At 37.9% G+C, this 27,930-nt stretch overlaps 2 protein-coding genes across 2 annotated transcripts in view; one reads left to right on the top strand and one right to left on the bottom strand.

The window, feature by feature from the left end:
- FAM13C (family with sequence similarity 13 member C) overlaps positions 1-5,340 on the top strand; it is a 48,256-nt gene extending 42,916 nt beyond the window's left edge. Inside the window, exons 10-13 of the mRNA XM_008502175.2 lie at positions 1,167-1,262; positions 2,881-3,080; positions 4,601-4,702; positions 5,217-5,340. Of these exons, the coding sequence (XP_008500397.1) occupies positions 1,167-1,262; positions 2,881-3,080; positions 4,601-4,702; positions 5,217-5,340 (522 nt within the window). The remainder of the gene's footprint in view (positions 1-1,166; positions 1,263-2,880; positions 3,081-4,600; positions 4,703-5,216) is intronic.
- Positions 5,341-7,725: 2,385 nt separating this feature from the next.
- The window catches only part of PHYHIPL (phytanoyl-CoA 2-hydroxylase interacting protein like), a 34,678-nt gene continuing 14,473 nt past the window's right edge, over positions 7,726-27,930 (bottom strand). The window contains exons 2-5 of the mRNA XM_008502161.2: positions 17,147-17,343; positions 13,541-13,715; positions 12,613-12,730; positions 7,726-8,260 (exon numbers count right to left, since the gene is read on the bottom strand). Coding sequence (XP_008500383.2) covers positions 7,726-8,260; positions 12,613-12,730; positions 13,541-13,715; positions 17,147-17,343 — 1,025 coding nt within the window. The remainder of the gene's footprint in view (positions 8,261-12,612; positions 12,731-13,540; positions 13,716-17,146; positions 17,344-27,930) is intronic.

The raw sequence follows: 27,930 nt of genomic DNA, 5'->3' as shown, positions 1-27,930 counted from the left end.
ATACTGTAGCTGTGAAAGGCAGGAATGCTGAGCAGCTGAGAAAGGTTTATAGGGCACTGTCTGAGACATGAAATACAAAAATTATGTGACCTGTCATCTGTGTTTTCCTTTACTTCAGAGCAGCACAGGAAGGGACTTAATTGCTAAATGTAGGCACAAAACAAAAATTACCACTATTACTGAGATGACATCTTAAAATTTTCTCTCAACACAACCAAGGAATTCCTGTTTGATGTCTGTGTCTCTGTTCTCATCAGTCTCTGTTTCCGGCTGGTCACTCTTGTGGTAGAGTAAAAGGGGAGTGGCACCTGCATGTGTTCAAAAATATGCCAGCTCTTTAAATCATTATGGTCGGAATCTGATCACTCCTGGAAAAAATCTTTTTTGTCTATTTTAAGAGTGCTTGGAATAGAGTTCTGAAGAGTGGAGAGAATATATAGGAAAGATATGAGGAAATTGTATTTTCTAAGGAGAATAAAAAAGAAATTGAGTTGTTAGTGCTATGGTCAGTCTAGTGCACAGTTAGCTTTCATAAGGGGTATTTTTTTTTTGCAGTTACAAATATTTTTGGCTGAATCAGAGTCTCAGCACCTGAGCTAAAAGCACATTCTCCTCCTAATCAGTGCTCATAAAAGAGCAAACTACATAAACAGATGGCTAATTCCAATTGTGGAATGCACACAACAGTTCTGCATAGAGCCAGCTGCCTCCCTCAGGCTGTACTCTCAGCTATCCCCTCAGCTGTATTTTCTTCATCCCACTGTCCCCAGCAGACTGCTCTGTGTCACACCAGCTGGCCTGGTGCCATTATTACAGTTAGGAAGTGAGATATCAATGCAATGCACAGTAGAAATGCATCTTAACTCTCACAACTCTGTGAGCATCTTCAGAAGGAGATGGAAAAGAGTTTACCCTCTGCCTGGGCGGTCTGTCTCAAGGCTGGGAGTGATCCACATGGGGTATTTTCCCTTAGGAAACAGATTGCCATTGTCCCTTTTAGACATCTGGATTGAACTAAAGTTCCCATGGAATATCTGTGGAAGCAAAACACACATTGGGTTGTACTCTTCTAATACCTTTCTCTGCTTTAAGGGACCAAATGAGAAACCTATTTATTTTTTATTTTTAACTTTTGAGGAGTATTTTTCATTATGATTTCTCTTTAGGTAACTAAGCAAGAGAAGGGTCTCATGAAACCTCTTTATGACAGATACAGAATTATCAAGAAACTTCTGGCAACTCCATCTTTGATCACCACAATTGTAAGTTTGAAAGAATTCATATCCATTGTCAAGAAAACATACTAAATGCTGTGTTTCATTTGTACCTTTAGATGAGTTTGACAGTAATAGAACTGCTGATACTGGAAGAAGATACTCGGTAGTTAATATCTGATGTTGATATTTTCAAACAGAGAAAATATTCAGTAAAATTCAACTTCTAAGCATACCAGAAAGTGTAACACACACCAGCAGTTTCTGAGACAGGCACTTGAGATTATTGGGTACAACGTCAGAGGCTGCATTAGTTTTCTGTTATGGCAAACAGATGCAACCAAGAACAAAACCTGTGTCCATGAAGCACATGCTAGCACTATAGCTTTTATATGCTCTCGACAATACTTCTAGTAATCATATAGCATATAATTTTTGGTATCCTAATTAATATTATATCAATGTATTATAACAGCACTGGTCTCAGAGGTGAAATAACTATTTGGAAGTTAATTAGCATGTCTCTATCAAAACCAATAATCTAATAGTGATTGGGGCTAGGTTGATTTAAAAATGATAAACTATTTTCATGTTAGATAACAATGGAGCTTTAGATGTATGCACATGGATATCTCACTAAAAAACAACTGAAGGTCCTTGATATTATTTCTAAGGAGTTTTGCTCCATGGAGTTCTGATGTTTAAGCCTTAGTTCCAAAATCCCAACCTTTCTTCTGAGGAATGAGGAGGAATGTGAGGAAGACAGCAACATCACTCTGCTTTTGTAGTTAGCATTTGTACCTATAAAATCTCTACCTCCTACTCTTGTTACAGTCAGAATTTCTGGACTTAATACAAACAGTAGATGGTATTTAAGAGGAGTACAACTTCCAGCAGGACTGCAGTGCTTCCCTAAATACAGAATGTTCTTTAAATCTTTGCTCCTTATAAAAATTGATGGCTGCAGACACCCAGAAGCAAGGCCAAGGACCATGAGACCTTGCATGAACAATCTTGTTTTAAAATGGGCATTTCAGTATATGTAAATTATTTCAATTAGTACATCCAGGAAGTTCAATTCTAATTCTTTACATTGTCGTGCTATAATTTGTCAGTATGGTCATGTATATAACCATATTTAATAATCATAGAATTATAGAATGGCTTGGGTTGGAAGGGACATTAAAGATCATCTAGGTCCAACCCTCCTGCCATAGGCAGGGACTCCTCCCACTACATCAGGTTGCTCAAGGCCCCATCCAGCCTGGCCTTGAACACTTCCAGGGGGAGGGCAGCCATAACTTCCCTGGGTAACCTGTTCCAGTGTTCCACCACCCTCACAGGAGAGAATTTTTTCCTAATGTCTTACCTAAACCTTCCCTCTTCAAGTTTTAAACATTGCCCCTTGTCCTCTTACTACACACCTGCACAAAAAACCCTAACCAGCTTTCTTGTAGGCCCTCTTCTGATATTGGAAAGCTGCTACAAAGTCACATCAAAGCCTCCCCTTCTCCAGGCTGAACAACCCCTATTTCCTTAGTCTGTCTTCGCAGGGGAGGTGCTCAAGCCCTCTGATAATTTTTTTGGCTCTCCTTTGGACATTCAAGGAGCTCTGTGTCCTTCTTATGTTGAGGACTGCATAATAATAATGCTTTATATTTTACAGCAGGAGGAGGAAGACTCAGATGAAGACCATTCGCAAAGCAGCCATGAGTTATCATCTGGCCCAGTATCTTGCCTCCCTGTTGATGAGCACCTGTGTTACTCTCAGGAGGAGAGTGAGACTCCATATGTGTCACCTCTGGATGAAAAGAAAGGTTTAAGGCAAACAGCCTTGTCTATGTCCAATTTACATGAGGCAACAATGTAAGTCCCATCTTTTTTTTTTCCCCTGAATGTTTAAAAATATTTTATGTAACCTTTAAATGAACCATGATCCATACTTATTGCATGGCAGTATTCTATGTTTTCTTATGGGAGAAAAGAGGCAGAGGATATTCATCATTTGGGCAGAGTACCTGTGGTTTGATGTTTATTCAAGCAATTTTGTGCCAAGTCCATGAAGAGAAAGGAGAAGGAACATAAGTATACAAGACAGGTGACTACAGAGTAGCAGATACTAAATAATGGTTTAGTAAAGATATGCTGACCTACCTATAATCGCTGCAGAAAATTAGATAAATTAGATATCTAACTACTTATCATCTGAGAAAGCACAGCTAGGCAAAGCAGGACAGTCTGCTGCTGTGTGTGTGCACTGGGACTTTGTGAGTGATGTAAAACTGCCAGAGGTGTGAGGCAAGCAAACAGCAACAGGTGAGCTGAGTCAAGGATCACATGGCAGGACATTGGCTTGGTGTAAAATCAGGTTATTCCTTGCAGAAGAATATTTATTAGTGTCTGGTTGTCCAGGAAACTTAACACCACCCCTTCTACCCTCCATTACAAAGCCAAAATAAAGCCCTCCTTCTGATGTGTAGCTAAGGGTTGCAAGAGACAGCAGATCTCAAGATGAGCATAGGCTGCTACCACTCAGCCCCCAAACACACTGGAGAATATGCCTTCAAGAAACAGATCTGCTCTCATAGCTTGTAGGATGGTTTTGTTTTTGTTTGTTTTTTTTTTATTGGGAGCTCTTAGATGCATAAATGAAGCTGACAAGGTTCTACCAAAATTAAGAGTAAAAAAAAAACCATCTTGCTTATCTATGTAAAACCCAACTGTGTATGCAATAGGTTGCTCACAAATGTTGTGAGTTTTGCTGTGTTGTTTTGTTATGGAAAAAACCCAAACAAACCCACAAACCACCAGTTGAATATGTTATAACAGAATTCTTTCTCTAATTAAAAAAAAAATCCACCCTTATTCTTCAAATACTGGCTAAAATATGTCCTCAAAAAATGGTGATTCTATGTACCACTAACATTTCCACTGGATCACAGTAACACTTGCTAAAAGCTCCTTTTAGGATTAGGTCTTGGATCTTGACTTTATTAACTCAGTTACAGAGTTGCAAAGCGTGTCCCTGAAGTTGCAGAGCTCTGTCAACTCCAATTAACTCCACACTGAATTAAGACCACTACCAAGATACAATCCTGAAAGCTTTTCCTCCCATGTTGTCCACAGGACTTCTGCCTTCAATGTATTAGAAGGGCTGGGACACTGGTAAATGGGAAGTAGAGTGGCTGTTTATCATGTGTGATGTTACAGCCAGCTATAGATGGATATGGAGCTGAAAGCTGAAAGCAAATGGTGGAATGTCATGAGGCACCGAGCTCAGTGCCTGCCCTGGCTCATGGTATCATCCTGCTTAATACTCAAAGCCACAGCTTTAACAATACTTCCAAGCACATGAGGGGTTTCATGTTCTCTTCGCTCTTTTACAGGCCTGTTCTGCTTGAACATCTCAGAGAGACAAGAGCAGATAAGAAAAGGCTGCGCAAAGCTCTGAGAGAGTTTGAAGAACACTTCTATAAACAGACAGGAAGGTAAATAACCAGCTCAACAAAACCCTTTCCTCCTCCCCTTCAGGGGTGTTTCCACTTGGGTGAGCAGGCCAGAGAAGGTGCAGCTCAGGACAGGAAGATGGCACGGAGGCTTTTGGTCTCTTTGAAAATATCCATCTCCCTGCTCAGTTCCTCTGGAATGTATCCATATAGTGATGAGATATGCTCACAGTATTTTGGTTAGTTTTCAGAAAACTGTGTAATAACTTCTTTGCATACTTTAGAATGAAATTTTTAGAATAAAAAAATGTAGCTGCATAGCTAAGAAGAAAAAAATATTTCCTGTAATACAAAAAGTCAATATTTTAAATACTATTCCATTTTTGTCTATTGGAGCTTTTTTGCCCTATCAAATTCTCTTTAGTCACCTACAATTCAGGGAAAAAAAAAATAATCCAACCTAGTCCAGTCCACATTAGTTGTTGCAGAATTAATTTTGAAGGCTACTTCTCTTCTTACTCTTAAAAGTGATGGCACTTCTATTTGCTTTTATTAGGAGCCCTCAAAAAGAAGATCGTGTGCCAATGGCCGAAGAATACTCTGAATACAAGCACACAAAAGCCAAAATTAGGCTCTTGGAGGTCCTCATCAGTAAGCATGATATTTCCAAAACAATTTGAAGTTAATGCAATGCTGTGGTCTTGTTCTGTAGCAAAAAAAAAAAGCAAATACACAAGTAATAAGAGAGAGGAAGTAATTTTACAAGTCTTGTTCTGCTGCACAATTATTTGACACACTGAAATTTTTGATGCACTTTACCAGTTACACTGACTGGGATGAGAGAGGACAGCAATATGTGGGAATATTAAGCACGGGTGTGTGGACTGTAGTATGTATTTTTCTCCTTTTGAAAAAAACTTGAAGTGCACTGTGAGAATGTTAGAAATTAAAAGGACATTGAAGTAGAATTTCAGTTTGACCTGCTCCTAGTTTTAAAAATTGTGAAGAAGTGCTCTGCAGGTTTTTAGTACATTTTAGTATGTGGTAATGTACCACACATTTCTTTTCAGAATTAACATGCACTATAATTAACTATTATGTCAATGTTCAGTCTGCTGATTCACTAGATAAAAAGAAGTATGAGCTTAAAACAAATGAAGGAAAAAGTCAAGGCCAAAGCTCTCTTTCAAGACAGAGTTGCCATTCAATTCCGATAGCTTCAAAGAAAAGTGCACTCAAAGAACCAGGATTTGAGCTAACATTTTGGGAGCAAATATTTTGGGAGCAAAATGATACTGCCTATGCAAAAAAAAAAAAAAAGGGATGGTATGGAGGTATTTTTTTTTTCAGAAATAAAAGAAAGTGTCTATGACATAGACAGAGTTTGCTGGGAAGAGATAAAGTGAATGTACTGGCTGCTGTTCTTTTCACTATGGTTCACAGGACCTGGCTCACAGTACTTAAAATTCAGTAAATAGATAAACTATGTGCTAATTTTTATTTCTGTATTAAACTTTGCACTTTATTTTGCCTGATGCTAAAACATTTGCTTTTCTAACTACCAAAGCTTGTTTAGACGCATGCACTTTGTAAAATGTCTAAGTATTTCTTGTGTTATAAATTGCCACATATTTATATATATATATATGTATATATATACACACTAAACCAAGCCTAGATTATTGCATTATGCTAAGGTATTTTGGATAGATGAAGTAGATGGTATATAATTGAGTGTCACAGTTATCTGAGGAGGAATGTTAGACTTCTTTACTAAAAATAAGATTATAAAAAAAAAAGATATTTTTCCATTGGAATTATGCATCTTTCTTAACTTTCAGAGCACCATACTTTGTAATATTAAGGAGATTTTTTTTCCACTATTTGTGATAGATCATTTGTGTGAAAAGTGGACTATTAACAGAAGTATTAGTCGTGGGTTTTGTACTAGAAATGAAAAGCAGGGATTCTGGTAAATATCTAGTGCAGACACAGAGGAAGGAAAAGTTAAAACAAAACAAGAGCAACAAAAAACCAAAACAATACAAAAAAAGAGACTTGAATAAAAAGCATAATGTTTAGTGTTTTGCTTTAACCTGTTTTCTATCATGGTAAGAGGATCTTCATTTTATAAAGCCTATTATGTACCAACCATATTTGTATTTATACTGTGTAATGGCTCAGCATGATTTGGAAGACATACACATTTTCAAGTACATTGGAGGAAAAAGTATGAATACTAAAAAAGAAATTTTTTTTATTTCTCAGAGGTTTGTTGTTTCAGTGTACTGACTTAATTTATAACAACTTTGATGAATCAGAAATGGTCTCCTTCATAAATCTGTTTTAATTAAAGTCATCTAGAGCAACAGGAACAGATACAGAGCTATTTGAAGTTTACAAACTACATCTTTGATAAGGGAAAATGATTTCATGATGTATGTATACAATTGATATTAAAATGTAATCTATATATTCTATATGATTGTATAATATTTTATACAACAGTACAAATAAAATATTTTTCTATTATATTTATTATGTCGAGACACAGTTTCTGTTTTCAGTTAGCTAACATAAATAACATAAATAACACTGTCAAACAACACGCTGGAAGTGCTGACATTTCTAGGCTTTGAAATTTAAATCATGCTGCAATTATGACCTTTCATGCTGTTTGGAGTTATCCAAACTGATACTACTGAACTATTTGTTCAGTAGTTAAAATGAATGCATATTTAAACACCATTTAGAAGCGGTTATTTTTATTTTGCTAAAGCAGTTTATATAGGATTTTGTTATGTTTGGCAAGAAACAGAAGACAATTTTTGCAGCATCTAGGTATAAATGGTTGCCAGAAAGAAATCCAGGACTTCTAATCATTTAAAGCATCAGGGAAACAGAAGGGAAAGAGAGAGAGAGGAGAAATACTAAAAATGCTATTGGAGAATCTGAAGTCGTGTTTGCTTTTGGTGACAGTGGCAATGTGCATGCTTCTGACAAAAATGTCTGACTATGGAAATGGACAACAGAGGTTGGAAAGCTCCTATGTAACGAGGGAAGTTTTAACGTCCAACACTGATATTGCAGGTCTTGCAGCTGGGATCTTTCTTTGCATTTGCAGTAGACAAGCTCATTAGTTGGTGACCGGTAATTTCTGCAACTGTGCCAAGGGAGAGATCCACAGGATCAGTGTAAATTACTTCCAAAATAACATCCTGGGCATGATGGTAAACCATGACACCCCCTTCTTCATCACAGGTCAGAAATTTATTATCTTTTATATTTAGTTGAGGAAGGCGCTGCTTACAGAATTCATCTCCTGGTGATCCAACAGGGGCAATAACAAGAATGACATAGTGGTAGGCTGTGTACATGCAGTAGAAGTCTCCAAAGTACAAGTTAGTATTTGGGTTGAAGAGTTTCTCTGCTGCAATCTCAAACCTGTATCTTCCATAGGGTGAATCTTGTGGTGGTTTCCCAGTGTTGAACTCAGTGTTGCAGCTAAAGAAGATGCCTTCCAGCTTCCCACTGATTGGAGAGCCATGGCTGCCACTGTTATCCTTAACAGAGGGCTGCATAGCATTCCCATGATGCTCTCTACAAATGAACGACTGGTATTGTTTATTTTGTAACACACACTAAAGAAAAAGTGGCAAGTTAGGATGTTGTACTGTTAGGGAACTGCTAAAGGGACACAAAGGCAAAAAGTTAAACTGAAAACTGTGGGTAGTTGAGAAAATCAAGTGACACTGGACGCAGAAAAAGCTAGAATAAATAATGCTGCTCAGGAGAAAAGTCTGCTTTTCTAGTCTGGCTTCTTTGGCAGCTGTGAGTGTTACATGTAGGCAAAGAACAGCAAAAACAAAAAACCCCCCAAATCACCAATATTGTTAGTTCAACCTTTCAGTACAGTTCTAGCAAAAAGCACAGTTTAATCACATGCTGAAAATTGCAAGCCAGCCAGTCTCAATATACTAAATATATTGTTTGTCAATGTGTGTTTTTAGCATAGGCTGCATATATTTCATCTAGAAAACTGACAGTGAAAGTTAATACCAAGTGTTTTTCGGAGAGCTTATAGGAAGGAATGTAATTTCTGATATATTTTTCCTCCAAATGATAATTTCAGGTCTGTTGTCTACTGCTTACTTAAATCAAAGCAGAGATGGGCACAGACTATTAGGTAATTTGTTTAGCTTTCTCATTGGTTTCTATTCAGTTTCTGCAGTCTTGAGGGGCAAAAATGTATGAGACTCACTCTTGGTTGTATTGGTTTTGTCTTTGTCAGCTGAGGTCAGTTTGGTATTGAATGAAAACATTCAATATAACACATGAATTTTTAGAACCCTAAATTCCAAATTGCATTCAGCAACATTATCCTGATATATCTAGGAGAACAGGCCAAAACACCCCATTTATTCCTGCTTAGCTCCTGAGATCTTATGTAGAACAGGAGGTTCCCCAGAACTTGTACCCCACACCTCTCTGGATGTGCTGCTTTCAGATTTGGCTCTCTCTGCCCCTGAAACCATGGGATACCAGAAAGAGAAACATTAAGTCGTGCAAAACACCAGATTTACTAGGCCCCCTTAGAAAATGCCTTTATAGGCTTGTGAGATTAAAAAGGCATACGGCTGTGGAGCTGAAGAGTCTTACCCCCCTTCTCTTCTCTCTCCCCCATCTTTTTTTTTTTTTTTTTTTTTTTTTTTTTTTAATTCTTTTGATGAGAGAGTAAGCAGCCAAGAGTGAGATCGTTCTTTCTTTAAGTTCAAATAGCTTCAAGTATACAGTGGTGCTGTGTAGGAGGCTACACTTGGTCACAGCAAACAGATTCAGTGCAACATGTCAAAAGGCTCTAACAACTCAATAATGTCTGAAACTGACTTTTTTTTCATTATTTCTAATCTCCTCAGCAGCATATTTATATCTTTATTTAAATCTAAGATAAATCTTCTTTTTTTAAGTTTTCTGAGCTGGTCAAATAGTATGTAGCTATTGTATCTGCCCTACTTCACAAGACATTGTGAATACAATTGTATACTATGACTGAAGCGATTACTAAGGAAGAAAAAGAAAAAATAATCAACTTGGAAAACCACCATCTGTGCAATTTGAAAAGTCAGGTTTCCTGCAGTTCTGTTTCTGTGGCGAGATACTGACATCCAGTGGCCAATTAAGCTAATTATAGGTTACTCTTCCCGAGGATCTGAGCTGCTTACCCAGCCGAGGTAAGCAGCAGAATGACATGAACACTATTTAGAAGCTCACACCTCGAACTCTACATTTAAGGGGCTGCTGCTTTAGCACCGTGCCAGTTGCTTACTTGGCAATGCTGCTAGAGCTACTCTAAGCTTTTCAAGCTTGTTTACTTATTATAATACCACAGTGGTCATTGGCAGACATAGTATGAGAAGGAATTCTTCCTAAAAAGGATGCCTGTAGTTACTGTTTTAAACATACTATTCATAAGGGTGTATCATGAAAGGACTAGCCCCTCCAACCATAGAAGTACATTTCTGATTGGAACAGGCAACCATCAGAGGGTTAGAGGCATTCTTGATTTATACTGACCTGGTAAAACACAGCTTTTTGTCTCTAGTGCAATGACAAAGGGAAACAGGATGGTCTCTATTTGTATATAACAGGAGGGAGGGTAAAAGATACACTGCAATCAATTAGAGTCACATTTGGCAGAACTGGACCACAGCTACAGCTATTATTGCACCTCAGTGGCACTTTTCAAATCTCTATGAACCCAAAATCAGGTGCACTGTGATTATGTAGCTGAACACAAAGTTATAAGAGAATTAGAACCACAATGGGCATATCCCATCTGTGATGTTTAGGCCAGGATGGCAACAGAGATTGACAAAGTCCTCAAAGATCTTCAACCAACTGCAATTTATTCCCTACCTCTATTGAGTAACTTTGTCACTGTGTGAATTCTTCCAAACCATAAAAGGGAAAGAGCAAACCCCCATACTCTGGTACAAGATACTCCCAGAATTGAGCATGTACTAATGATTTCAAAGCAGGAATGTTTCCAAGGTTAGTGGAGTTTGATTCCCTCAAGGATTTTTTTTCTTCATCAGTTTTAAAAAACTTTTTAATTCTAGACAGGTAAACTCATGACACCCACGTAAAATGGGTAGGGCTGAAAGAGTAGTCATGAATGGAACTAAACCTGGCTGGTGACCGGTCATGAGTGGTGTCCCCCAGGGTTCAGTACTGGGGCTTCTTTTTAATGTCTTCATTAATGATTTGGATGAGGGGATTGAGTGTACCCTTAGGAAATTTGCAGATGACACCAAACTAGGTGGCTGTGTGGATCTGCTGGAGGGTAGGAAAGTCTTACAGCAGGACTTAGGCAGGTTGGACCAATGGGCCAAGGTTAATTGCATGAGGTTTAACAAGGCCAAATGCCAGGTCTTATACCTGGGTCATAACAACCCCATGGTTGAAGTGTGGTTAGAGAGATGTAATTTGGAAAGGGACCTGGGGGTACAGGTTGACAGTCGACTTAATATGAGTCAGCAGTGTGTGCAGGTGGCCAAGAAGGCCAATGGCATCCTGGTTTGTATTAGGAACTCAGTGGCCAGCAGGAATAGGGAGGTGATCATCCCTCTGTACTCAGATCTGGTGAGGTCACATCTTGAGTCCTGTGTTCAGTTCTGGGCACCTCACTATAGGAGGGACATAGAAGTGCTGGAGTGTGTCCAGAGAACGGCAACAAAGCTCATTAAGGACTTGGAACACAAGTCCTGTGAGGAGCAGCTGAGGGAGCTGAGGCTGTTTAGTCTGGAGAAGAGGGAGCTGAGAGGAGACCTTAGAGCTCTGGGAGGTTGGAGTGAGGAGGGGAACAGCCTCTTCTCCTTAGTAAACTGTGATAGGACCAGAGGAAATGGATGGAAGCTGTGCCAGGGGAGGCTTAGGCTGGAGGTTAGGAAATATTTTTTTCACTGAGAGGGCTGTCAGGCATCAGAATGTCCTGCCCAGGACAGTGCTGGAGTCACCATCCCTGAAGGCATTTAAAAGACATTTGGACCTGGTCCTTAAGGACATGGTTTAGTAGTTGACTGTGGTGTTAATCAAATGGTGGACTGGATGATCTTGGAGGTCTCTTCCAACCTAAACATTCTGTGATTCTGTGTAAAACAGCAGCAGCCCCACCTCCATACATGTGGAAGAAGCATAGACAGTGCTACCACCCCTCTGACACTGATGAAACAGAGGTTGACACGCTGCTTACCTCTCATCCAAGTTCTTCTCAAGGTTGAAGGTTACCCCTGCATGCTCCCTGCTCCTACTCAGTCACTGCAAGAGCTTTGACTCCTTCTGCTGACAAGTCTTGTCTTCTATTGTAATGATGCTTCAGACTGGATGTGTGAAGGCACAATGTGGCTCCACCAAGAATAAGGAACATAACTCCAGCCATCCCATTTATTCATTCCAAATGAGGTGCGGTTGTAAAATTGTCTAAACATTGCCCTCTCTCCCTCCCTATGTGACGTGTAAATTAACATCTGAATTGCAGAGCCCCAGTTCCCACATTTGGGCCTAGAGTTGTGGTGGTTGTAGGTGGAGAATAAATATTTGAACCAGAACTCTAAGAGGGAGGTAAATGCCTATGCACACAATTGTGCACTCCTACTATTAAACACAGTACAAAAGAAGTACTTGGCTACTAACCACTCTGTTCTGATAATGTACACTATAATCAGGTTGAAGACCCTGTAATACTTCAGGATATTTAAAACACTAACTTTTATTGCTTAATGAAAGTGCTGAGTTGAGCAAGAGGAAAGAAATTAATTGGATTTTATGTTTATTTTTCTGTTCTTCATAGCATAGAGACATTCTGCTCTACCTTTAGCACAGCTGCCTCTACTTACTTATTCTCATTACTCCCTTAATTTGCAAAACAGTTTTGCATATGTTTACTTTCTTACCTGGTATAATCAAAGTATTCTTTGTGCTGATTCCGATAAAAAACAGACAGTTTAAGCATACGGCCTGCAATCACTTCAGCTTTTTCTAATAGCTGTGTTAGGTGAACTTTTGAATAATCTGGAAAGAAAAGACAATCTGCTGTGATGAGAGGCAGGAAAACCCACAGTGCTGTCCAAAAGCTACAGAGACATGCAGACCTTAAATTGGGAACAGAGTCTCAGCCACATACCTTACATCATGCTGTAGCCATACAGAAACTATATAGCCCAGCATCAGTTTCCAACAGCAACACATGTCTGATTCTCCCCACTCCTTTCCCCACAAGTACCCTGCAAGCCTAGGAAAACTTTCAGCTCAGGATTTCCTGTGCTAGAGCTGTTTTCCTTGCATTTGGCACTGCAGAGGAGCCAGAAGAGCATCTCAACAAACATGAGATTCACAGCGAACTCACTTCAGCTCTCACCTTTCAGGCAGGCAGGCACACTGGCACTAGATGATGAAAGTCCAGTGGAAGAGATTTACTTATAAAACAATGCCAGGCAAAACTGCTTCTCAAGAGAGGATTGGGGCTTTGCAGCATGCAGAGAAGGGACAGCAGCAGAATGCCTTAAGCTGCCACTTGTCTCCACAGGTAGAAAGCAAGAGGCACAAAAGCAGCCCCACTCTGCTTTGGTTCAGCAGTCTCCTTTCCTAGCTTGGGACAAGCAGTGATGCCAGGCACAGCATTCTGGGGCAGCCAGGCTGCTATGGAACAAAGAGGCACTTCAGCTGACTTCCAGCTCTCACTTAGCACATACAGAGCCTCAAGTTACAATTCCAGTCCCCAGGAGTACTGTAACACAGCCACCAACTGGACCAACCAGGCTGGTAAACCCACTCACACTGCAAACCTAGCATCAATCGTATACCTTTCCTCAGCAATGTTACCTGCTGTGCAAAACTCGATGATTTCACTCCACTCAGAAACAACGTAATCGCCATCAACTTGCTTTGATGCTGTCTGCACTGCTACAGTGTATTCTGTTCTCGGGCTTAAGAACCAATGCCCGCGGACAGTCATGGGCAAAGGTACAGCTTTGGCCACCAATTTAGTGGGTACATCCTGATGGAAACAAAAAGACAAAACAACACACAAGTCAGCAGTGCAATCAAACCAATTCACCACCTATTCTTAAGTTGTTTTTGCATTGCTATTACAAGAACTGAAATGTGATTGACAGCTAATCAAGACTAAGACTGTTGTCAGTATTTTTTTTTTCTAATTCTCAAATCAAGAAACAGCTAAGAGAAAACTTTCTCTGTAAAGGACTCAGCTGTGCATTCTGAAATAAATTAGATATAAAAGACAAAGAAAAATTACAAGGAAAAATAAAAGAAACCTCATATAACTATTTCACCTGCCACCCTGATACTTTACTGCAAAGCCATCCCACTAGACTGAACTGGCTAAGGCTGAAGCAGTGAGCAGCTGCTACAGTTACAGTCATTAGTTTTTCTGTCATTTTCACTTTGGCTATGGTAAAAAATGCTTTCACCTGGATCAGGGCTCTGTGCCACAACTTGCTGGTGGGATTTGCCTCCATTAATTCTGTCAGTTTTCATGTAACCTAAAAAGCCCCATGCATCAAAGCCTCACCCTCTTGTTGTATATCAGGAAACTCTTCTAACTGTACAAAAAAAGGGCACATTACATAAGATCACGTTTAAGATCTTTTGCATGGCTAGGGGGGGGGCTGAAATACTGCTTTTCCTCCTTTACTCTTTACTCGAATGTGTTATGTGCCTCAGCAAACCCCCCTGGGAAAAATGTTCAAATATTCATATTGAAATTTTTCTGTGGACTTTCTATTTCTTCCTTTCACATCTTTTCTGCTCAGCTCTCACTCCTGGCTGAGCCCCCAGGTGAGTATAAAGGAGGCTATATTCCAGCCAGGATTTTGGAGTGGCAGATGGCTACCCCAACTCCAGCACCTGGTAGGTAGCTCTAAAGGTACCTGGACAGCAATAACTTCCTAAACCAAACTACAAGCTCTGAATAACTAAGAAGAAATGCATACGAGTCCCACTGTCTCCTTTTTTGGGAAGAGCTGCTTACTTTATGGTCCCTTCTCATTGCCAAAGAAGCAGTTTTTCATTTTCAGCTTTCTCCAATTTCATCTTATTCTACCCTTTCCAGGACACCTTGTGCAACACATTATGGGAACTCAGCATACACAGGTTTTAGTTCTAGTTTTGCTAAATATCTGAGCCATATTTCCTATTACATGGGAGTAAACTTCCATATTCTAAAAAAGAAGGGAGGTATGCAAATTGAACTGAGAAAAAGATAAAGTCTCATTAGAATTCTGGTCTTCACATAGCACTACCATTAAAAATCTCCTCCTCTACAGATATGAAGACAATAGTCATAAATTTAAAAAAATCCCTATACCACCCAAAATATGTTGAATATATTTCATATATTTGCCAACAGAAAAAGTATCAAAAGTTTGATTCATGTATGTATGCTATCCCAGGTACACATGCAAACCAACAGCCCTCCTTTCCTCAATCACAGCATCCACCCAACTATCTATCTACCTATCTGGTCAGGTCTATATCCCAATTCACATGCTCAGAGCCATGAGAGGAAACTGAGACTTAATGCTAACTCTCCAGAAGTCAGCAGTTTAATGTGGTTATCTGGGCTTCTCACCTGTGAGAGAGACAGGCACTTGCAGACCTTATGCACAAGTTAAGTAACAGTGATTTTTTTCACATGAAGATGCCTGTCTCCTCCCATAGCCTGACTGCTGGATGTCTCCTGAGAGTAAGCACCAATGCTCCTTTTTCTATAACTAAGTGGCAGGGTTTGCTCCTTTCTTTCTTAAAAGCTCTGCTAGGGGAAGGGACAATGATATCCTTCACCTTTATACAACAGCTTTGTTATGAAGGCAATGGGTGGGTGGGGACTAGTTCCACGTTGGACACAATGATCTTAAAGTTCTTTTCCAACCAAAATGATTCTGTTTGTTTCCCTGTGAGGATTCAGTCCCTGGTGCTGCATCTTCCAGGTTATCAGCTCCCTAGCCAGCAGGTCTGCTGTTGAGCTTCAGGTGGGAAACTTCTGTAACTAATGTAACAGGGAGGAAGGATCCTTGCCTCTAACCTTCCTAGGGTTTGGGCAAATTTTGAATTTGAGCAAGTTTTAATTTCTCGACAAAGATTCATTATAGAAATTGTGTTAAAAATTTCTTAGTACTAAAGATGTGTGAAAGGTAACAAATATGTGCTCTGACACAGTTGTTAGACTATTCAGTGTTTGGTGTATTCATCCACCCTGTCTGCTGTCTGGATTTCCATCACTCTGGCAGGGGAAAAGAAACAACAGCTGAAAAGCCTCCCCAGAAAGCTTTACCAAAGCCACTAACACAATTAATACCAAGAGATTTTCAGTTCTTTTCATAGAGGACATCCAATTTATTCATAATTTTAAGTGATAGACTTAAGCCTTCTGTTCTTACAAAACCAACTACCTCTCTCCTTTGACTAAACACTTTATCACAGTACAAGTTGCTAAAAACACACAACATATATCTAATGGCTTATCTTTTTTCATCTCCATTTTAATTCTAGTCTCATCATTGTGATATAAATTTTAGAAGTGAAGGAAAAATCCTCTCACAATAGAAATACTCAGAGAAAGTAGTGGAAATATTTCCTGGTTATCCTGCTGGTTTATAAACTAGTAGTAATTTTTGATGATGGTAGAATAAGAGCTCCTGTATTTTCCTGGATGGTAATTTGTGCCTTGGAAAACCTCATCTTTTAGAGATATTGTCAACATAATTTTTAAATTTGCAGATTATTGTGTTGTTTAACCATCTATCTTATTCCAGGTTTCTCTAAACATCTCACTATTTCAGCTGTTCTAAAGTGAAAGCAAATTTTGTTGGATTTGATAACTACAGATTCTGCAACACATTCAATATGTCCCTGCCTCACTGACTTGAGGAAAGAGGCCAGATGAATATTCAGGTCACAGTGCTGAATGCTGCAAACTAAAATTGCTGGAAGCCTTCCTAAAAGTGCATTAGAACTTGTGACTCTTCTCTTGAAATGACATAGGATGCCCTCATGAGTCTGTCACTGAACAAGGACAGGCACAGAATAGTTTAAGTAATGATTAACAACTAATTAGTTAGGAATAAAAATGTCTCTCTTGCAACAAAGTATAAAATTATATAGTAGCAATACTCCAATATGTGTGTGTACACATGAATACATTCGTTTAATAGAAAACAGAACATTATATTTTCTATTTAATTTGAAACCAAAGCAGTTTGGAACTTTTAAAAATTTTATACCTGAAATAACTTTTCCAGCACAAGTTATTTCAGGTAAAAAGAGTTTTTAATTGGATGAATCAAAGCCCACATTTGCTGGATGTCCAATGCCTATTTCCCATGGTCTGGCTTTGAAAGGTTAATAAAACACTAATATTAATCTATTTAAAATCAATAATTTCCAATTGAATTTTAAAATGAAAATTACCTTGTGTTTAAATTTGTTGGAATTCTTGTTTTCTTTCTTGTTGAGATCGATGAAGTAATGAGTAATGCGGTCCTTGGATTTAGAATCCATCTCCCAAGAAATCTTGAAGGAATCACATGTGATGTTGCTTATTTTGATGTTGTGTGGGACTGGAAGCTCCTCCATCTCTGCAATCCCACTATCTTGTGATTTATTCCCTGTATTTAAAAAAAAACACATGATTCCTTCAGTAAAAGGCTTGCTGGATATCTGTTTTCTGTGCTCCAGTATAATCACATCTCTGAACAAATTTCCACAAACTCAGAAGCAACGATGAGGTAACAATTGTACAAATCTCCGTTTCAGTGATGAGAAGTATTAGAAAAGGATTAAAATCCTCATGTGAATAAGCACTAATAATGTGAGCAGGCTGCAGACTGGCTACTATTGCAACTGTGAGCAATTGCAGTTTGAGAATAAGACCCAGCTAAAGCTGTCTGGTTAGATAAAATTCCAGCAACATTCACAGTTAATGTAACAGCCCTATCCACACCTGTCAGTGAAATAAATACAAACAGAAATCATATTCCACCAAAAACTGTTATTCAAGCACAAACTAGACCAAGTCTGTTCAAGGTTTATAGATGGCATATGTATATACATACATGGGTATACACGTATACACTGTCTCATAACAAAACAACAGTGATCCCTTTGTTGAGCCACAGTAAAAGAGACATATGCACCAATTCCATTTTATGGTCCTTAATCTCTCTATTCATTTTACCCATTTGAGACCCTGGGTTTTCTTGAGAAGCTTTTTCTCATTTCTCTAAGTTCATATAGAAGATGACCAAACTACCATTGAGCCTAAATTAGGTCTTCCCTTAGTTCCCAAATAGAGCATGCAGCAGAACACTCTGTGAACATTAAAACTAAGAAACATTACCTGATCTTTCACTACATGTGATATAAGACAAAAGCAAACAAAGAAACAAAAAAACCCACGGAGAAACAGTAAAATTCAGTGAATAAAAAAGAAAAAATAGAGAACATAATTTAAGAGAAGGAGTAAAGAAACAGGCCTTAAAAGTAAATTCTAACATTGATTAGAAAATAATAAAAAATAATAATAAAAAAGAAATAATGTCTATGTAAGAAAGAGAGGAAAACTCCCAGATTCTTTCCAGATGAGGAAGACAGGAAGTTGATACAGAGATGCAAGGGAACGCACTGTCAGAATTATTTGTAGTTACATCTAATTATAGAAAAAGGTGGTATTTATATACTGCCACCATAAATGATAAAAAACTGGACCCAGAAGGTGAGTCTAATCATTATTAATAATAAAAATTGGACTTGGGAGACATTAAGGACATGGCAACCTATTGACATATGTTGTCAAAGAATTATACCAACACCTCAGAGCTTGAATATTAATGTTAGCTTGATTGTTCCAAATTCCCCTCAGGGATATGTCAAATTCAGTCACAGAGACTGCAAAATCCATAGGTTCCCAACTAGTATTCTGAATAAAGTAATTTTACTGATCACTTCAAGAAACAACAACATTTTTGTTCTATTTTATGCAGGTTGTCTGTTCTTTAAACATCCTATTGGGATTTTTTCCTTTTCAGCCAATATCAAAGTCATATGATGTACGTTCTTACTCAAAATCCTATCCTATTCATGCCACCCAAAATGACATTTTCAACCACTGCATGGGCTGCAATAGGCTCAGAAATAGCATTACTGAAAGTTTTCTGTTCATGTGAAATACATGGTGTTTTTCCCAACATGAGATTTCACAAAGTCAAGAGGGAGAAAATAGCTTTGCTTTCTTGTATTTATTTTTGTATTTGAAAACTGACTGAAAGCTCTACCAGGTACCCACAAAAGGCCATGTATGCTCACTCTTCCAGGAGGTGGGCTCTGTGTTTAGGGAGATTATGGAGTGATGCTGCTGAGGTGCTCAGACCTCCTGGAGAGCAAGGTGGACTTGGGTCCCAGTACACTGAACAACAGAATAAAGATCTGAACAGACATGCAATGAGAAATGCCAACCTGGATATATGCACAATGCATTGGTGTGCAACTTCTTTGCTTCTAAAGCAAGCTCATACTCCATAGCTATGAGCTCTAACTGGGTTACAAACAGCCAGAGTAGTTTAAGTTTCAGGAGATGTGCAAAGTTGTAATGACCACAGTGGAAAGTAACAGGGATCAAAAAAGATTTTGGAGCACACCAGTGACACTGGAAGAGCAATAATGCTCCTGTAAATGGGTATTGCTCTCTGTACAATCTTGGAAATAATGTGTGGCACACACCTTTAGATGTCTGCACTCCTGCTCATTTTACTTTCTTTGCTTAAGAAATGAACAAATAGTTTAGGTAAATATCTAGCAGAAAATCTCCAGGTATTTTTTAGCAATAATTTTTAATATGTCAGGGAAAGAAACCACCTGCATAATTAAGTGCTAAGATACCCCTTTTTAGTGATGCAACAAAATCCAAAATAAACACTTTTCTGAACTCTTTGAAGCTCTTTGAAAGTGGAAAAAAATAATTTTACAGATTTAAAAATAGAAAGAGAATATGAACAGAATATGAAATAAGAAAGCAAAATGCCTCACTATCATTACCAGCAACAATACTCCAGTTTCCCTTTTTTATTAAGAATATGAAATACCTGTGATATTTTCAATGCATGCTTATATTTAGATACATACTTGTGAAGCCTAAAGGTCAAAATCCATTGAGTTGACAGGGTGTAATAGGAACTTGATAATGATCCATGGTATTAATATGGAGGATAATGATTCAGTTAGTATTAGAAAATGGTGACTTTTGAAAAGCAATTGATGTACATGGGAACAAAAGAACAGACCATGAAAAGCATGCTCTTGACCTCTTAGATTTGACTGATCCTAGGAACCAAACAGGAAGGTATTAGACCAGCTTTGCCCTTGCAGCAGACACCCCAGCATTCAGACCACCAAGCAATTTTGAAGAAGCATTCCCTTGCAAAGTATAACCTCTAACTAAGTGGAGCTCTAACTAAGCTTTTTAATGTTAGGAATGGCATTCTGTCCTGAGACATATTGGAATATGACATTAAAGTGTAAGATACAGTGCTTGACATCACTGTAAAATTACCTAGAAAGAAATAAAAATTCCAGGTTGGCACAGAAGAGTCAGAATATCCTCTCTAGTCTGTTAATGTACTTACATGGTTTATAATAACTGCATACCACATACTAATATCACAAAAGAGTTACAACTACTAGAATATAGTTATATGTTTATAAGGCAAAATAGTAAGAATTGACAGAATTTTCAATACCAGAAAGATAACTTCAATATCAACTTAGAAGTCAAGTGTTTAAGAAAATACTACTATCTCCTTCTAAAGTTGGGGTTCAAAAAAAGTCTGACAATATTGTTAACCAAACCACTTTAAAATGTTGGCTGGAAAATGCTGGCAAAGACTGCTTAGCAGCCTACCCACTAGTTAAAACTGGAAATTCTGTGTGTTGTGGCAAGTGAAACATAAGCACCATGGATATCAAAACCTGACAGATAGAACTGACTACAAACATAACGTGTGTACCCTGACTTCCACTTTTGCTTTGGTAAATATTTTGAATTAATTTTCCTACTGGAAAGCATGTCCACGTCAAACCACTTCTTATTTATACCAGGATCAATTTAAAGACTAGAACAACATCAAATAATATGATGTCTACTAAAAGCAGAAATAGCAGAAATAGCATCTGGACTTATTCAAAACCAGCATAAAGTTACCCTAAAGTGCTCCCAGACTCCAACTGAAAAGATGTTGTAACAGTTAAGGTTGTGAAACTGGGAGGAAAAGGCCTAAGAACTGGCTGCTTTCGTGTTTGCTGCTTTGCCACTTCACTAAGCCTAAAATGATCTTTCTTTGATGAAGCATCATAATACAGGCAAAAATTGAAAATGAAAGTAGCACTGGAAATGTTGCTCTGAACAGCTTCATTTTGAATTGAAATAGAACAGCTCCCAGTTACAATGACCACTTTGCACATTCCTGTTGCTTCAGCACTGGAAACGACAGCAAAACTGGATAGAAACTGCTGTCAAGTCTCCTTTGGGCAGAAACATTTGGAAGACTTAGTAGTCAAACAAAACTGGTCTCACCAGCCAAAAAAATTTGGCACGTCATCCCCCTGTGCTGCAGAAACACCTCCAGTTTGAAAAAAATACAGTTCACTTTTAGAACAAGTAAAAGGGCCTGGTGATTCTTGATCCATAGAATAACAAGTCAAAGACCACTTGTGTGTGCATAGGTCACACTGGATGCATAAAAGTTTAAATTTCTTCAAACCTAAAGAATAAACATAACATGCCAGCTTTACTGAGCTGGAGAACTTGAAGATTAATGTTTCATGCTCCTGTTCACAGGCTTATTTCTCCCTGCCACATCCAGAGTTAAATTTCAATTTAAATTATCTAATCGATTTTAAAGCAGTTATGATACTCACTGCTGCAGCTGAGCCAAAAAATGCTGCCAAATGGGTACCAAACCAATTTTATTTATATACCCATAGACATACTTAATTTAGTATCCTCATTATATCTTCTATTACACAAATTATCTATGAATGGGGAAAAAAAAAAGGCAGAAAGTTCCCATTGAACATTCATGGCTTTCATCTGTCACTACTGGAGACAAACAATAAGACTTAGAAATTGATAAACCCAGGCTGAAAAGATTTAGAAAAGGATTTATTTTTTAGATTTTCCTCATCACTCAAAACAAGCTGAACCATTACATCTGCAGCAGTGGAAGGATGATGGAGAAGAATCTTGACACGACCTCTGATTGGTAGTTAGTAAGCATTTACAATCACTGAATTTTTATAATTTCAGAATATTTGATCATTCTTTTTCCTTTGTTCTAAAAATGCATAACAGCAGGGCAAGAGTGTACGTGACTCCTGATTTTTCATTTCACAGACAAATGGTTTGTGTTATCCACAAAAGAAATAAGAAGGGGCTAATTTGTGATCTACATTCTAATCATACTTACAGCTCACAGAATTGGGTTTTATGAAACTAGACCAATAAAATAATACATTTCTGGGTTGCTGCAACCTTGCTTGTAGATGTTTTGACTCTGGTATCTTTGCAAATGTATTTCTGCTAGTAAGCATTAAAAATGGAAACAAATTAACCAAAGTGGTACAACATACAATTAATTAATATATAGAGTCTCTACACATACCTCTGTATTTCCCATAGCTTGAATGTAATTCAATATTTGGAAACATTTAAAAAGACAGGTTCATGCTGTGCATCAGACATGCTGATACATATCTGATTGTGTATCAGCAGGCTGTGTATCAGACATGCTGCAGCAGAACTCCAAAGCACTCAAAATCGTGTGATTTGTATTCAGCAATCAAATCCATCCATAACACTAATCCCCCACCTTTCACAACATTAACTATGGAGCTTGCTGCACTGTGAAAAATTATCCAGCAGCCAACGAACAAATTCACTGGAAACAGAACTTGCAAATAACTGAATGCAATAACATAATAGCCATCCATCAATAAGGAAAAAACTACAAGTACTACAGCCAGAATGAGTGTGATTGCTTGTACTCAGTGTGAAGTAAACTCATGAACTACTCATACAATTGCAAAAATGTCCATTAAATCTAGAGAAAGTAAAAGAAGGAAGGGCTGGGTGAAACACTCTTCTCTGTTGGAGCTGTGAAAGGATCCCTTCAGTAACCATGAATGACAAAATGTAGCTGTTAAATAGCACCATTTGTCTGCAACTTCGACTTGGTTAGGGGGAATGACCAGCAAAGGAACATAAGGATGCTGAAAAGCATTTGATGTTGCCCCTTCTGGAGGGTAAGATTCAGACAGTTCAGGTGTCTTTTTCAAGCCTGGTCAAAAAATACTTAATAATTTTATATGTGGAAAAACGTAAATAATCTAAACAGAATTTGGAAAAATAGTAGAAATCTGTCTGAAACCAACATTCCATAAAATTGAGATATGTCCAAAGTAACAGTAGAAAGCTTCACATCCCCGAGGTGATGTGAATGTGCTTTATATTACCAAGCCCAAACATACCAGGAGAACAACCAACAGAAAAGAGAAGAAAGGGATAAAATGTCTTTACTTCAGAATCTCTTGTTGACTGTTTCCTGCTAAGGCTTTGTCCTTCTGTCCCTCAAGATGCAAATTACTTCGGCTTAATGAAGTGCAACTTACATTTTCATTTAAACCCATTATAAGTCCCCCTCAGTGTGTATAAATAACTTGCCTTTTTTGGCATCGCACTAGAAAATCCCCAGTTGTATGGACAAAGACAAATCATCTGGTTCGAGGTTTCTTTGTACAGTGTCTTTAGAGTCATGTTGTGGGAAACACGGACTTCTGATGCCTTTGGAGCAGACATTAAAAAAAAACCCTCACCATTATGCCTCTCATGAGCTGCCAACACCATTGCCATGGATCCTTGAAAACATGTTCCCAAAGGATTTGTAAAACACATTGAGGCATTTTGAGCTGTATTAGCAACCCTCATGCTTGTTCTTGCATCTGAAATCACTGACACTAAGAAGCTTCTTTATCCGGGGATGAATCTCTTTACATTTAATATGACCTAGATTGAGAACAAACCACAACAAAACAAGACAGTGAAATGCTTGTTAGAGATGGCTGTTCCCAGTTACACTCCTGTCTCTTCCTGCTGTAACTTACACTGAAGACCTCACTAGTCTAGTTAACACATTCTCAAGCTAAAGAGGTAACTTAGGAATTTTTGAGACCCAAAAAGATCAGGTTTACATTATACCCATACCAATAGCACAGGTAATAAATATACCAAAAGCCAAACCAAACCTTGAAATAAAAATCACATTAAAAAAAAAATAATAATGTTTTCAGATCTTAAAAGATATCCATTGGGTAAAACTGGAACTGTTTTTCAAAAGTTAATATTTCAATATATTATCTACGACCTTTTGAAGTAGAAATGTTTGATGAGAGGTAATCAGCTTCATAAAGAGCACCTAAGTACAATGAGATAAGAAACCCTCTTAGTAGATATTGACACTAACAACTGAAAACAACTCATTTAGAAAAAATAGCTCCCATAAAATGAACAGAGACAACCCTACCCCTTCTTGAAACAGAAAAATTTTTAACTTCCCTTGTCTTGATAATTCAGCCCATTGATGATATATCACCTCTATAAAGGCAAAATATTGATTGCAATTCTGGAAAAAATATATAGGCTGACAATACTTGAATGGTGTGATTCAGAGTGAATTCTCCAACTTACTGTAGAGGTATTTTATTTCCTCAAAACTTCGGGATGATGGAGAATTATTCTTTCTCTATGTCCTGGTTTGGGCCAGGATAAAGGTGATTTTCTGTCTTGTACTTTTGCTTTCAGCTAAGTCTCTTATAAGTAGTTGCACTTGCTGAAATAAATAGCAAGTTTCTCAGACAGTGTGTGCTTCTAGGACTGATAACACTTGATGTTTATAGTTAAAACCACATACTGGTGTGCAGAGCCAAGGACACTGCTCAGCTCTGAAAAACATTTTACTCTCCAGAAGGAGTAAGGAGGTCCCATCTGCAGCCCTCCTTTGGGGAGGAACAGATAAAATAGATGCCAAAATTGACCAGAGTATTCCATCCCATCCATGTTATACTCAGTATTAATTTGAGGCATCACGAAGGTCAAACCTTTTTCCTACCCTTCCTGCCTTTCCTGCTCCCCCTTCTTCGCTTGTTCCCTGTTTGTTTCAGCATCCTGGGAGGATTCCATCCGTTCCTCTGCCTGTGGTCCTGATCCGTGCCAGCCCATATCTGTGTGTTCCTGCCTCCTGATCCCAACTGCTGCCGACTCCAGGAGTCCAGCCTGGACTTTCCCAGGGCTGCCCTGCAGCCTCGGTGGTGACGTGAGAGTTATTGGGGGAAAGGGGAGAGGAATGTGGTATCAATTTTCCTGTATATTTGTATATATTTAGTAATTTTTCCTATTTATCATTACTGTTTCATTAGAGCTGTGTAGTTTAGTTTCCAACCCATAAGTCTCTCTCCCTTATTCTCTCTCCTTTCTTAATCAGGGAGGAGAGAGAGATTAATAGAGAGCATCTGTTACTCGGTTTTATTGCCAGGCCAGTGTTAAACCGTGACACTTTATAACCAAAAATGACAGCAAAGTGCCAGGATAATTTATATAAGTTGCACATGTTAAAATCAACAAAGCAGAAACAAAATATAATGTTTTTCTCCTGAGCTCTGGGATGAATGAGTCCCTGTCCAACTGCTAACTATGTAAAACTGTTTTACAGAATTGTAAATTGTAGTTGTAATTTATCCCTACCGAGCAAATAATTAACCTGAATATCAAGAATTCCTATGTTCACTGCAGCACTTTCTTCAGGAGAAACAAGGAAATAACACAGAGAAAAATACAAAGACAACAACATTTATCAAATTCTTATGTCAAGGCTGTTATTTATTAGGCCATATAAGCAACATTTCTCCAGGATGGCTATACAATTCCAAAGTTCAACTTGATATCCATAACTCTGTAAGTAGTATTTTTCATGCTTCTTTTCATGTACAAAAAAAGGGAGTAGATAGTCTCAGACTCTTAAAAGCCCCTCTCTTCTCCCCTCTCCAAGAATCCTGGTAAACTAACTCCCAATACAGATTTTTATATTTATATAAGCATATTTAAGAATATTTTCTAGTTGAGTAACCTTGTAAAACCAGTTCCTATATTAAATAGAGAATGCCTGGTGCTATAATCCTGTAAATCCCCCCTAAATCTTCTCCTCATTTCCTACCCATGCCTGATACTACTGTTGTGCGTTTCCTAGTAAGACAACATGCACTCTGTCAAAAAATTAAAGAAATAATTTAAAAAATAAAGTATTACTTATTTATAATAAGTATATATATACGCACTGAGTGTTTTTGAAATAAACATTCAGATTCTCTTGTTATTTGGTTTTAATAAAAGGCTTAATTTGGCCCTTTCCAACCAACCTACACCACTGACTTGGCAGAAATATTTCACATTGCAAAACAAAGAGAATAAAGCTGGACTGTGCCTTGAGTAAAGCCATCTCCAGCAGAGGGTACCCCAAAACACTGCATATATTAAGTACAGAGCAACCTCCAGATTGTCTAGTTTCTGTACCACAGACTTTATCTCAGAAAGGACTCAATTCTTCCTCCATCTCACATGGAGAACAAATGTACTCTACAAGTGGTCCCATGATTCAAACCAGGAGCAGACCAATATCTCAGTCCTGACACTGACAGCAACAAATGGGCAGGTTTAGTTCCCACCGAGCAGTGCCTTGCTCTCTCCAAAGCAGCATTTTTCACTGCCTGTTGTCAACTACAGGACTGAAACCTTGTTGATTTGGCTGCTCCCTGACAGGAGGTGAAGGATAGTTTATGAGGAAAGAAAATATTCAGCACAGTATTGAAGGTTTGCTGTTCCCTTGACTAGTAACTGAGATGCTCATCTGTGTGTTTTCTACTAATACTGGGAATACACAATGCAAATGTGGAAAATCTGACAGCTAGTAGTAACAAATAAAGAGTTATACTGCCATATTTTGGAATGCAATTATGCTCTGAGAACTGGAGGACTTTGGTTTACAAATCAAGCACTCTCTCAGTGATTACTGAATGCAACATTAAGCTAAACAGGAGATAAAGTGTATCTGTACAGCAAGGGTTACTCTAATTAGTAAGCAAAAATGAAGTAGTCCCATTATAATATTTCTGTAGAATATTAATTTTGGCTTAGAAACAAAATTCTCAAGGGTAGAACTATTGGGCCATATGCACTCCTTCAAAGTTAAAAGTTAATAAAATATTTATTTTCTTCTTAAAAATAACAGTAAATACAGTAACAAGGAAAAAGTAGGGACAACCATTCCTGCCACGAGACACAGATTTCTGTATATTAACACCTGTAATGGATTTTGTACAAAAGATGCAACCTCTAATTCAAAAGCAAAGGCTGTTGTACAAAATATTTTATACATAAGACTTGCAACGATGTTCATGTGGAATACTGATATGAGGCCCTACAGTGGGAACCACTAATACTCTCACTATGTTATGACAGAAAATACTAAAAAAGACAAGCATTGGCCTCAGGAGGTTGGCCTCCTTGGCTCACTTTCTGGTCAATGAAGAAAGGCAGTTTCCTAAATTGGACAATCTGAGTACTTACATTCAACTCTCACATAGCAAAGAATTTTATATCTCACTGATTCAGAAATGCCCTCTGGACTGATCCTTTGACAGGAAAAAACTTTTCAAGAATAATTTCTTTGAATTTCTGTGTCAAATACTTCCATTTTTCACTTATCCCCACAACATTTTTTCTGAAAGCATTAATTGGATCAAACATCTCAGGACAATTCAGGCTTGAATGTGAATGAGTTTATAGCTTGCTAACTGTAATTATACCTTAATTATTAAAAAACTAATTTAATTAGTTATACATTAAAATTAGTAAATTAATGATACAATTAATAAGTATCAAAATACTTGTTTCCTCATTTTTATTACTATAAAGACAATTCAGATATATCACTGTGAATTCTCCTCTGTTGTTATGAGGCAGTTGTTCTAATTCGGTGCAAATTAATCTTTTGATTAATTTCTGAACCACCCTGATATGAAGCAAAAATTTAAGTAACGTTGGGTAACATCTTCAGGAGTACCTAAATGATTTTTAAAAGTCTTATTGAAACCAA

The sequence above is a fragment of the Calypte anna genome, chromosome 6 (genome assembly GCF_003957555.1).
Source record: "Calypte anna isolate BGI_N300 chromosome 6, bCalAnn1_v1.p, whole genome shotgun sequence".
In the NCBI taxonomy this organism is placed as follows: Eukaryota; Metazoa; Chordata; class Aves; order Apodiformes; family Trochilidae; genus Calypte; species Calypte anna.
This window is presented reverse-complemented; position numbering and strand designations above follow the sequence as displayed.